General features: G+C 35.2%; 2 protein-coding genes across 2 annotated transcripts in view; both read right to left on the bottom strand.

Annotated features, from left to right (window-relative positions):
- Positions 1-916: 916 nt before the first annotated feature.
- On the bottom strand, positions 917-1,711 carry LOC105643778 (peptidyl-prolyl cis-trans isomerase 2). Its single transcript, XM_012228983.4, has one exon. It carries the CDS (start codon positions 1,645-1,647, stop codon positions 1,129-1,131), a length of 519 nt encoding a protein of 172 aa, XP_012084373.1. The 5' UTR covers positions 1,648-1,711; the 3' UTR covers positions 917-1,128.
- Positions 1,712-3,607: 1,896 nt separating this feature from the next.
- LOC105643779 (nucleoporin (DUF3414)) overlaps positions 3,608-12,243 on the bottom strand; it is a 34,910-nt gene continuing 26,274 nt past the window's right edge. Inside the window, exons 23-32 of the mRNA XM_012228985.4 lie at positions 11,618-11,725; positions 11,411-11,521; positions 9,581-9,759; positions 8,633-9,104; positions 8,313-8,420; positions 7,686-7,744; positions 6,925-7,309; positions 4,419-5,942; positions 3,940-4,147; positions 3,608-3,843 (exon numbers count right to left, since the gene is read on the bottom strand). Coding sequence (XP_012084375.1) covers positions 3,743-3,843; positions 3,940-4,147; positions 4,419-5,942; positions 6,925-7,309; positions 7,686-7,744; positions 8,313-8,420; positions 8,633-9,104; positions 9,581-9,759; positions 11,411-11,521; positions 11,618-11,725 — 3,255 coding nt within the window. The 3' untranslated portion in view covers positions 3,608-3,742. The remainder of the gene's footprint in view (positions 3,844-3,939; positions 4,148-4,418; positions 5,943-6,924; positions 7,310-7,685; positions 7,745-8,312; positions 8,421-8,632; positions 9,105-9,580; positions 9,760-11,410; positions 11,522-11,617; positions 11,726-12,243) is intronic.

Consider the following 12,243-nt stretch of genomic DNA (forward strand, 5'->3'; position numbering starts at 1 on the left):
TAGACAATTTAAAGTTAATTATAATATAAAAAAAGTGAATTATATTTTAGAATTGACCAAAAATAAAAAGATAGAACTATCTTTTTTGAAAATTTAACATGACAAAGAAGTCCTGGAATGAAAATTAAACGGAGGAGTTTCCCACTATCAAACTTTAATGGTCAATACGCATCAAAGGTGACTTCTCAATAAAAGATGAAATTAATAAGACAAGATTGACCCGTGATCAAAGAAGACCTTGAATAACATAACATATACTTCGTTTTAGTATATCTAGTTAGGAAAATACTCACCTGCCCTCATATTTATATAATTTTTGAATTTAAATAATTTCTCCAAAAATAAAAATTATGTTCTAGAATAATAAAATAGTATCGCACTAAACGCAACAGAGAAAAAAATATTTTAATAAACAATATTATATATATTAGTCCAGAGCCACGAGTTAACTAAAAACGATCCGGGAAAGGAAAACAGAAGAACAAAGCTCGGCCAGTAAGAAGACTAACTATAATTACTATAGGCGGTCGTGGGGCGCTGCATCTGAGAGCCAAAAAAATCCATCACATGGTAAAGAACCACCGCCACTTCTTACCACTGTTAAGTGGTAAGTGATTGTAAATCAGGCGTTATCTTACTGAATACATATATATATATATATATAAAAAGAAAAAATAAGTTTTTTATTGTTTAATTAAAGATCTTATCTGCTATGGGGGCTCTTTAAAGTCACTGTCACCTAACCCGGTCGTCCAAAAGTGGATATTCTATCCCTTGTTTCGTCGTCTTCCTCATCTCCCATGCGGAGTCAGAGCGCGAATTAACGTGCAGAAACATGTCTTATAATAATAATAATAATAATAATAATAATAATAAATTAACCATTGAAACGGTCACCGAATAGAACATCATACTATTAGCATGTTAAAATAGCCGATCTTATTTATGGTAGTTCTCAATTCATCAACACATAAAACAAAGTCTTAGGAACCCCAAACATTAAGACCCGGAAATCGACTCATGACCCAAACCCTAAACACCAGACCCTAAATTACTAACACACATCATCACATATAAAAGACACCTCCGCCGCCTCAGCAACTTATAAGACTGTAGATCTTAGGTCACTTAAGAAAGTTGACCGCAATCTGCAATCACAACAGGCTTTGAGGTCCTTCCGGAGCTAGACCCGACCTTTTCGATGGCCTTCACAACATCCATACCTTCCACGACCTGACCGAACACGACATGCTTTCCGTCCAGCCACTCGGTCTTCGCAACGCAAATAAAGAACTGAGATCCGTTAGTTCCGGGACCAGCATTAGCCATGGAAAGGATGCCAGGGCCAGTGTGCTTCTTGACGAAGTTCTCATCAGCGAACTTTGCTCCGTAGATCGATTCACCTCCGGTACCATTTCCGGCTGTGAAGTCACCTCCCTGACACATGAATCCGGGGATCACACGGTGGAAGCTGGACCCCTTGTAGTGGAGAGGCTTGCCGCTTTTGCCGATCCCCTTCTCGCCAGTGCAGAGAGCACGGAAGTTCTCGGCGGTGCGAGGAACGACGTCCTGGTAGAGCTCCATCACGATTCTGCCGACTGGCTGGCCGCCAACGGCCATGTCGAAGAACACCTTAGGGTTCGCCATTGAAACAAAGATTGAAAATTAGGGATCGTTGTTTTATGGATAAGAAGAAATGGTTAGAATTTTTGGCCGATACGAGGGTTTATTATATAGGAGGGGGAGGCGGTGACTATCTGAGGAAAGTGAATTGGGACCGTTGGATGAAGACACGTGCAGATATCGTGTAAGGGCAGAATTTAACCATGGTTAGGCTGCTTTTGACCAGGGTAAACTATAAGGATCCGTGGTGGCATATGCTTTTGTGATTGGCTGTGCAGTGCAAGATAGAAACGACGCCGTTTATATTTGTGGCGTAAAGGTCTTACGGCAGATAGAATCGAATAGGATTTTAATCATTACGCATGGCTAAAAATCGTATGAATGTCATGAATCAGCATCATCTTAACCAATGATGCAATTAATCTGCTTAAAGACTGGTTTCTTATTTTTCTTTTCCCATAATTGAACAAATAATTTCAAATAATAATATAATATATAATATATTTTAAATAGCATCACCTTTGTCATCAAATCAACTATTTGTCTATTGGGAAAATGGTTATTATTTTCTTTTCTACATCATAAAACTGAACATGGAGTTACAAAAGAGAAGAAATGATTATTATTTATAAGTTATGTTGTGCCTCTTTCATTTAGTAGTTAAACAACTATTGAAAAATTAACAATTAATGTGATACCTACTATAGTCAAATTAGAATTTATAATGCTTTTTTTTTCAATTTATTGAGAGGTTCAGTATAGAAACACACGTGATAATTTTTATTTAGCTCATTAAATCGTTGAAAACTCATACTCTATAGAGACTAAACTCAAAACTTCTCGATATCCATGTTTGTTTGTAAACCAATCAGACATTAGCCATAATATTGCATTTTAAACATAGTAAAACATTTTAACATCCAAGTCAAGGATGCAGATTACTTCCACGCGAATAACGTGGATCTGGAAAATACAAGATTAAAAAAAAAAAAAAAAAAAAAAAAAAGAAAGGGAGAGAAAAGGGTTGTGAGAGAATAAGCCAATAAAAAGCAAATTTGATATTTTCTTTACCTTTTAATGATTAAGATTCAAAAGAGTTGGATCAAAAGAATGGTGGGGGTTGAAGATGCTTTTGCTATTGATAGGCTTTCTCAGTGTTAAAACAATTCAAAACCAGTCATTCAGAACCTCAAACTCAGAGCTTGTGTTGCCATTCAGAATAAAACTTTACAGAAATATAACACTGAAAAAATAAAAAATAATAATAAAAAAGAAGCATCCCTAATGCGATATTTAATTGCAGTACACAATCACAAAATCTCAGGTGACTTTTTAAGTTACTAAACAGGATTAAAAATTAATTACTAACTTAATTTTGATAAAAATGAAACAAACGAAATCAAAATTCAACTAAAAGAATGAAATGCCTACATTTTTAACGATATTAGATGCTTAATAGGCTTACAGATTTTCATGATGACTACATTTTTTCACTGCAGGGAAAGGATGACTTGCTAAAAAAAAAAAAAAAAAAAAGGTAACGTTCTACTTTTTGTTTCACGATCTTTAAATGCTCAAAATATATTTGAAAAATGCAAAATGGTTATCATCTTAAAACTGAGTGATTTTTGGATAAATTGAATTTTAAGAGTTTATTGGAATGTAGTAACAAATTCTGTACCTGCAAGTGGAATTATCCCCAAATTGACACACAAAAACAAAACAAATATCCTTCTTTATAACTTTCAACGAATAAAATAGCCAGGGCCCATCCGAGCGCAAGAGAAAATATCAGATCACCGGAGAAAAAGAAACTTGTGTCTTTTCCCCGCATGACAACACTAATGAATACCACCAGATATAGGTTCCCTTTTTTTCTTAGCGGGCATATGCAATATTATATTTGTTAGCAAGGAAAAGCCGCCTCCTTTCAATCACAAAAGGAATGACTGAAAAAGAAGGAAAAGAAAAGAAAGCCAGAAAATTAAAAGTTTTAACCGTAACTGTACGTACCTTTTTTAAGAGTAGAAGAGTATCAGTCATGTATGCCTAGATGATTTTCATTTTCTTTCTATAACCTTTCTGCAGTTTAACTATGACCTATGTCCACTAAATTATTTCACAACAAACCTTCGGTTTGTAATAATCCGGGATACACAAGAGATATTATCTGTTTCAAGGATTTTACTGATGCTTTTGAGAATACATGCCCCTCCATGGCTACAAAAACCAGTAAAATAAGGTAATTATTATATTAAAGTGAATATAAAAAAAAAAAACCATTGACAGTTAACAAGATCAGGATAAATGGCTTACCTATTAACAACAATTTGACTTCCTTCGAGAAATCCTCCACTCGTCCTAATACTGGTCGTATTCCACAGATTTGTAAAACACAAAGTTCTAAATATAATGCCATCTCCATTATCTGAAGCAGTAAGAGGCAGACTGACTGGATTTCAGGATGAATTTGCTTCGACTTGTTTGCATTGCACACTTCAGAAACAATAGCAACAGCTTGATCCTGCAATGCAATTTGTAGAAAAATAGTTAGTTAACAAATATATAAATAATTTGAAGTTGTACAAAAACGTATGAGATTTAAAAAAAAAAAAAAAGAAGATTTCTTTTGTTATGCAATAGAAATGTTTTAGCTCCAGATAAAGTCCCATCAACCAATATAAGATAACCACCCTAAGCTTGAATTGTATCCCAAACATGTGATATGTTGATGCCCCTTTATTCAGGGAAATAGAACCAATAAAAAAGAAAAAAGAAAATGCAAAAGGATTTACCTGCAAACCATGTAATATCTCAGGCATTGGAAGCTCGGGAATATGAGCGAGATCAAAAAATCCCACTTCCTCTGATCTTTTAACAGCAGCCTCAGCTTCCAAACAAAGATATTTCAATAGAAGAAATGCAATTCTATAGATCTGCAAGGCTAGCAAGTCCGAGAAATACGTTGGAGAAACTGGATTAGCAGTTTCAGTTGATTGACCCTTGATTACAAGAGCAGTACTGGTGGCTGAGGCAGTGGGGAGCTTCTGCTTTGAAGCGCAACAAATGGGTGAAAGAGCAAACCACCCATTCCTGCAGTTTAGAAATGCTGGCTTCTTGCAGCTCTCAAATTCCTCTTTGAGGATGGGAGGACATAGAAGAGGGGCAGTTCGGCCAGGAGATTCTCCAAGACGATGCATTCCTCGGCTAATAAAGGCCAACAAATGGATACTTTTCTCTCGCAATGGGGAATCCGTTTCTTTCATGGCCTTAACCCACAAATTCCAATGTTTTGCTATAGTGCACATCAACATAAGAGTATGCTCTGTTTCCTTGAGAGTACTTAGAGAAGTCTGTGTCCTCTGCGCCCGCAGTCTTTTCTTGTCATGACTATCAGTTGGAAAATCAGGTGCATCAAGGTAATAAGAAATCAAGTAAGCTTTCTCCGAAAACAAGTAAGGTATTACATTGTCCATGAGATCAGTACAACTATCCCCCAAAGAATGAATCATAGCTATGACCACAGCCAAGCCAAGACCCCAAATGCATTGAGGCTTTTCATCTTTTTCAGATGACTTTGGGAAGCTGTTGTTGGTGTTGGTGTTCACAGCGGAAGGCCTATCATCCAATAAGTTGCCAAATAATGCCTTTAGAGAAGAGAAAAAACCAGCATTAAGGAGCATTTCAGCACCTCCTCTCACATGCGCCAGAGTCAAAAGGAACTTCAATGTTGTCGGAATGGATGCAAGAGAATTGTCATCTTGAAGCTTCAAAATAACATGTTGCAAACGGAGATGTTTCTGTATGATGGGAAACCAAGTCTTGGGGGTCAAAAGAGTTCTCAGTATTAAGTCAATGGCAGTCAAGGAGAGGCTAGAATGCTCAGCAGTAGTAATGCAGTTACACAAAATAGGCAATAGGCTGAGGCAAACATTTGAAACCTCTGCAAAGCCTTCAGATTTCTTATCTGGAGTAATGCTGGACTCCACAGCAAAGAGAAGCAGCATAAGCAGGACCTTCATTGTCTTTTTAATCCCACTAATCGCAGACCAGAAGTCACTAAGCATTCTAAGGCCAGAACCTGAAGTTTTCAAGACAATTACACAAGCAGATACAGACAAGCTACCCTGGGCTGATCTTACAAGATGGAGAAGTAGTTCTGCTTGTGCTGAAAGGAAATCAAGAATCTCTTCAGAGGCATCAAGAGTGGGAGCCAATGATTCTACAGTGTCATGGAAACATCGGCATATATGGTCAATGCATGAAAAGCAGAGTTGATCAGGGATCTTCCCACAAGTTGTAGCCTCTTTCTCTGGCAACTTCACAAAAGAAGTAAATTTGAAAAATTTTGATAAGGAAAATGCAAAAGGTAGAAATCCAAGAATACAAAAATAGCTGGATCTCAAATATCAAATATAAACAAAGGTATAATCCCAAAAGCCCCCAACTCCCTTCCAGTCCTAACCACCAAAAAGAGAAAAAAAAAAAAAAAAAAAAAAAAAAAAAAAAAAAAAAAGATGAAGAAGTAATGGGTCCATTGGTAAAGAATTCCTTCATACAATACTAAAGGCCGGATTACTTGGGCTTAAAGGCCCAGCTTACAGTCGGTATCATGAGTTTAAACCAAAAACATCTATTTTATTTCTTATTGAACACAGTGTTTATTTGCTTTTGTCTGCAACATCATTATTTATAATAAGAAAAAGAATTTAGTAAACTGGAGGCTAATATGTCCTCTGAAAGAAAAGACATATAAGGCAACAGTCAGTCCTGGGCATGACTTCTCTATCTGTTGGAAGATGCTCACTACAAGATATTGCCTGATGTTTTAAGCCAAACAAGAAATAATGTCAAACAGCATTAGTTACAAATAGAGCTTTCTATGAGGTAACCAAATTCTATTATGGAAAAACAGTGATCATGCATCTCAATTTTCCTTAAGCTAGGTGCCTAACTTCGGATAGGATTCTCAAAAAGACTTGATTATGACAATGATATTCCTAATTTTTCTCAAAGGAGTTGATCATACCATTGCACTCAACTATCACAAATTTTGTAACTTCCATAACATCATAAACATATCTATAGAAAAGTTGAACAACCAATTCAGACAAAATTCCTCAAAGTCCTAGATTCTAATTAACCTCAACATATCAGTTTTAATTAACATAAGGTGAAAATTGTTTATCTAATCTACAATTCTCAATAGCTCCATAAGCAAAACTACAATAAAACCATTGATCTTAATATTGCAAAATTTGAAGATGCAACAAAAGCCAGTAAGAAAATTCTTATACTCACATTATCTTCATACAGAGTCAAGACAGTTATCAATGCTTTCAGCGTGGAATGTTTTGAACTCGAAAGCAAAACCATTGAATTCACTTGCTGCATGCAATCCAACATTTTTTCTGCAGTTCCTTTATGTTCTTTCCACTCTGTATAATCCCACATATGTAGTCCCAACTCTGTTTGTATACGAGTGAGGTCATACAAGTAGATGTTTTTGGTATCTGTAAGACATGCATCATTGTATTTTTTTTTATATGTCTCTAAAAATTTTGATTCAACCAGATACAGAGAGAGTTCTTTGAATGGCCCAGGACCAATTTTACGGCCTTCAAACTCCCCCTGTAGATGATAATACAGATCATTGAGAATGAGACTTTTTAGTTCCTTCCCCTCACTGAAATGAAAATAAAAATAATTAGAAAATAAAAATTGAATGCAGTATCAACATTTTGTGGATGTATCTGCAAATGCAAGACAAATAAAAATCAAATGGGCAGCAGCAAATTACACGAGAGGATAGAGTGACATGCATACAATGGACAGCGTTTTCTAGAAAATTACACTAGTGAGGTTGTAATTTGGTTCTTAAGGAATTTCACTTGGGTCATTTTTTCCATAGAAAATTGGTTACTTCTGGTCAGTTCAAAATACCTACACTAATTAACTGATTGCTCAGCTCCATGAACCATATTCAGAGTTACATGGACTCCTCAGTTATGCATGGAACATTTGGCAAAATTTCAAATGGGATATATATGTGTGTGCATTACCTGTAACCCCGTTTTGAATACTGAGCCAACAGTTCAGAAAAGGCAGGCTGACAGATCATCTGTTAGGAGAGGAGAAACAAAAGTGCAATTTGATCTCAAAAACATTGAACGATGAGAAAAGAAAATCCAAAGTAACAGTTACGAAAAATTACAATGAGCTCTTGAAGGGCTTGTAAATAACACACAAGAACGAACTATGTTAGTTATGAAAGAAATATAATACTCCCTCCGTCCCATAATGTTTGTCCATGTTTCCATTTTTAGATGTCCCAAAATGTTTTTCCACTTCACTTAAAAGATATTTACTTTTCTTTTATACCCCTCATTATAAATAGTTTTAAGTTTTAACGATAACCTTTTTTTGTTTTAAAGGAAGACAATTTTGGAAAAGTATGGATATTTTATATGATGGGACACGATAATTAATGTGTTTCTTAAACTTTATGCAAAAGTCAACAGGACAAACACTATGAAACGGAGGGAGTAAGTTCTTGAAGGGCTCATAAAATAACGCACAAGAACAATCTACATTTTTCTGATATAAATTGAATAATAAACTTCAAGTTCATTGTTGAACATTGAATAACGTGGAAATAATAAGTTGGCAAAGTAGAGAAAGGGACATACTTTTTCAAAAGCAATGCGGATCTTCTCCAATAATGATAAAGACAAACTTCCACTGTTGCCAGATTCTAATTTACCAATTGCTTGGACAATGAACAAACTGGCAGCAACCTGCAGATCACAGATGACAAAGTAATTTACATTATCAATAACAGCCATTCATTTGCGTTTCCAGATACAGAGGTTTCTAGATACAAAGTAGACATAGGGGAGTCAAATGAGAGCAGAAACTGTATACAAGTCAAGATGCTTCTATTTATAGCACAAATACGCCTCCAAAAGAAAAAAGATGCCAGGGATTAAAAAAGATTTGAAAAGTTCACCTTTGCACGATAACAAATTCCATCATCATATTCACAATAAGTATATGATTTGATCAGTTTTCCCAAAATGGACATATCAAACCAACTTGAAAAAATGTCTTTCAAATCACAATCACTTGCAGATTTTGATTTTTCAGTGCTCGCTGAAATTTCCGTGCTGTCCTTAGATTGAGGGGCTTCTTTTGAAAGTGACTCAGCGTGTAACAATTTTTTCTTCAGAAACATTTCACATGCCATTATTTCCAATATAGAACATTGACACCGATATTTGTACATCAAGCTTTGAGCCTCCATTTTGGTCAGATTTTCAAGCAGAGAAGTTTTTGAGCTAGTAACTAATGAAATACAGTTGGATAGTTGTTTCCAAAACATTCTAGAGCTTTGTAGATGCTCCAAAATATTTATATAAGGAACAGCCCCTTGCCACAATGCCTTCAGGAAATCAAGTACACTGAGCAGTATCCGCGGATTGCTGGAGAAAAAATAGAAACACCAGAATTGTGAAGTAAAAACATACAACATACAATCATATCAAATACCAACAAACTCAGATGAAAGAAAAATTTTTTAGTGCAAGAGATTTTCTCAAAATCTCATTCATTTTGATTTCTAGTATATGTATATTAAAAACATTTGCTCTCCAAGATTTCAATCTTCTAAGGAAAATGGGGCATCTTTGATTTTTAATGTTAAAGGTCATTTCTACCTTCTTTTTTTTTTTTAAAAAAAAAAAAAAAAAAAAAAAAATCTTTCCTTTATTTCTCTTGGTCCCTCTATCTTCTCTAATCTTGGGTTTGTTTCTTATCTTTATGATTCAGTTCTTCCTTCCTCTCTTTTGTAGTTTTCTAAATTAAGTTCATCAACCTAATTCCCTACTTTATATCAATTAGCAAACTCACTGAGAAAGAAACCATACATCAAATCCTTTATATACCTTTATATACAAACCTGTTAATAAAATCACCAGCCCTATCTACATATTGCATGAGTGCATCAAGCAAACTTGATTTCTGGGACCCCTGTGGGCCATCCAAAGTTTCACTTGTTGGTTGCTTCATGCCTCCAGCATTCTTTGATTGGACTTCAGGATCCACCTTTGGAGCAAAAATCGAAACAAGAAAAGCAGGCTGCATAAAGAAACCACCCATAAGTAAATAATGATTTTGCAAACCAAAAAGCCAGCATTGAGAAGCAGACTTGTTTTAAGAAAAATATATATATATTTTAAATAAACAAACACTTCACACAGTTGGTGCCAAAACTTGCTTGGAACTCATAAATATCTATGTAAATACACATCATGAGGCTTGAAGATTCCAGCCAAAGACACTGTCCTTCCTTCTTACCAATCTTGTGAATCAAATCTAGTAAACAAATACAAGAATCTATAGTATGTTGGGAACTAGCTGATAACCAGCTAAACCACAAACATGCATCCATCCATACCATTCAAAAAGACAAATAGTAGTTAGGTTACTAGTTCTAAAGAGGGATCTCATCTGTGACATCCTTCCACGTTGGAACATTTTCTAGTCTGCAATGCAGCTGTCTAGACAATATCAATCTCCCTGCTCTAATCTTTCTTCAATGATTGTCACTATAAGTCTTCAACCTTTCTGTGAATCAATTGATTCCTTATTCAATCTGTCCTTGTAATTATCCATATTTATCTTAGCATTGTCATTTCTACACTGGCAATCCTGTACATGTTCTGTTTTTCACCAACCAAGATTCGTTGCCATATACAATAGTTGGGTGAATATAAAACTTGCAAAACTACCATAACAATTGTCCAAAACTTCCCTTCAACATGGTATTTGATCATATAGGACTCATTTTGCACTCTCCACTGAACCCTTCCAACTTTAACAATATCATAGACATCCTCACTACTTTCACCATCCCTTTGTAAAAAGGACTTGAGATAGTAAGTGCCTGCTTTATCAGACCTCTATGCTATTCAAGCTGACCCCATTTTGATCACTTCTCCTTACCTGACTAAAGGTATAACATATACACTTAATTCTAGTTTACTTATCTTGGAACCCTAAGATTTTATTGTGCTCCTTCATAACTAGCACACTTTAGCTCTCCCAAGTAAGATTTTGTATATGGAAATCACCATTTGACAAATCATGCACCAAGGGACATCCCCTTGTTGCAAGAAGATAAGAGGAGAAAAATCAGTCTTTGATGCAATCTAATTGTGATAGGAAAATCTTTACAACACCCTTGCCCCTTCATACAAATCTTTCAGCACCTTACAAAAATTGATATTTCTTCTTCATCTTCTTCTTCTTTTTAAACACAAAACCCACTACAAAATCCTTATAGGGACTTTCTTATAGTTATGTCTTCTTCAGATAGTTAAATACAAAAGGAGAATATTTATTTTCTCTCAATATTTCTGCTCCAACCATCTTATGAGAAAGAAGTCCCATAGTTGTTTTTAAAGATTGCCATGTTATTCTCATCATGCATTCCTTTACTTTCTCTCCAAGTTCTAACACATGACTCATGACTTATTACCTTCATAGTTTGAGCAACTTTGAGTATGTCCTTGGCCTTCCATATGTAATTTGCAAAAATATAATTATGTTGGCACTGGTAATCTAGTTAAGGTCCTATATATCTCTCATAGTTACATATAGGAGACAACACAGTAAATGAGGCTCAATATTTAGAGAATCTTTAGCTTCAGTGTGAGAATACTAGTTTAAATCCTGCAATAAACCACATGATAGGAAATAACTAATGTATCTACAGCATCTTGTAAACCTGATGGCGTGCTGCAGAAGTAAGCATATTGACTATAGCAACAAATAGACTTTCATTCCACTCTAACCGCTTAGATAATGCACTGTCCACAGAATGCCTTAGATCTGCAATCTAAAATAAGGTAGTGATCAAGATTCAGATTAGGCACAACCATAATAATAAAATATGAGATAAAAAAGGAAAAGAAACAAATACAAAAAGACAAACCTGCTTATCATCCAGACCAAAACACACATTGCTAGACAAATATGGCTTAAAATAATCTGCCATAATCATCAAAGTTGATAAAACCTTGGTGGCCTCAACCTGTATTGCCTGCACAGTATAATGTGAAAGGTGCTGTTTGATAAGTGGTCAACACAAAATGGAACATAAATATAATTACAAATAAAACATATCACATTATGTATTAATAGAACATTATAAAAGATTCAAACAACATAATGTCCAACTTCCAGCAACTAGGAACGTTAGCTTTCATCCAACATGTTTAGGTCCCTAAAACAACCACACTACTTTTGGATTCCTTCAATTGTCTTCTAGAGCAGATAGAAGGTATAATTTTTAGATTTCTTTGGAAATTCTCTAGTAAATCCTGCTATTCTCACAGCATTAGTCTTTTTAAACTGCCACTAGAGGTCAGGGCTTTTGTTTAGTCTGAAAGTCTCCAAAAGGTAAAATACTAATGGCCTTCTGCAGAATATAAGGCTATTATCTATCTCATATTCTAGATCTCTTGAAAGAAATAGGTATGTTGGGATGTAAGCCAGTTGACTCTCCTATTGAGGTCAATCACAAATTGCAAGCCGGAGTTGGCAAAACAATTGATCTGG

This window comes from Jatropha curcas, chromosome 1 (assembly GCF_041381405.1).
Source record: "Jatropha curcas cultivar XTBG-Jc1 chromosome 1, XTBG_Jcur_1.0, whole genome shotgun sequence".
NCBI lineage: Eukaryota > Viridiplantae > Streptophyta > Magnoliopsida > Malpighiales > Euphorbiaceae > Jatropha > Jatropha curcas.

What these genes read in the sequence shown, in the direction of transcription:
- LOC105643778 (XM_012228983.4), bottom strand. Translation starts at nt 1,647, where the DNA reads ATGGCGAACCCTAAGGTGTTCTTCGACATGGCCGTTGGCGGCCAGCCA.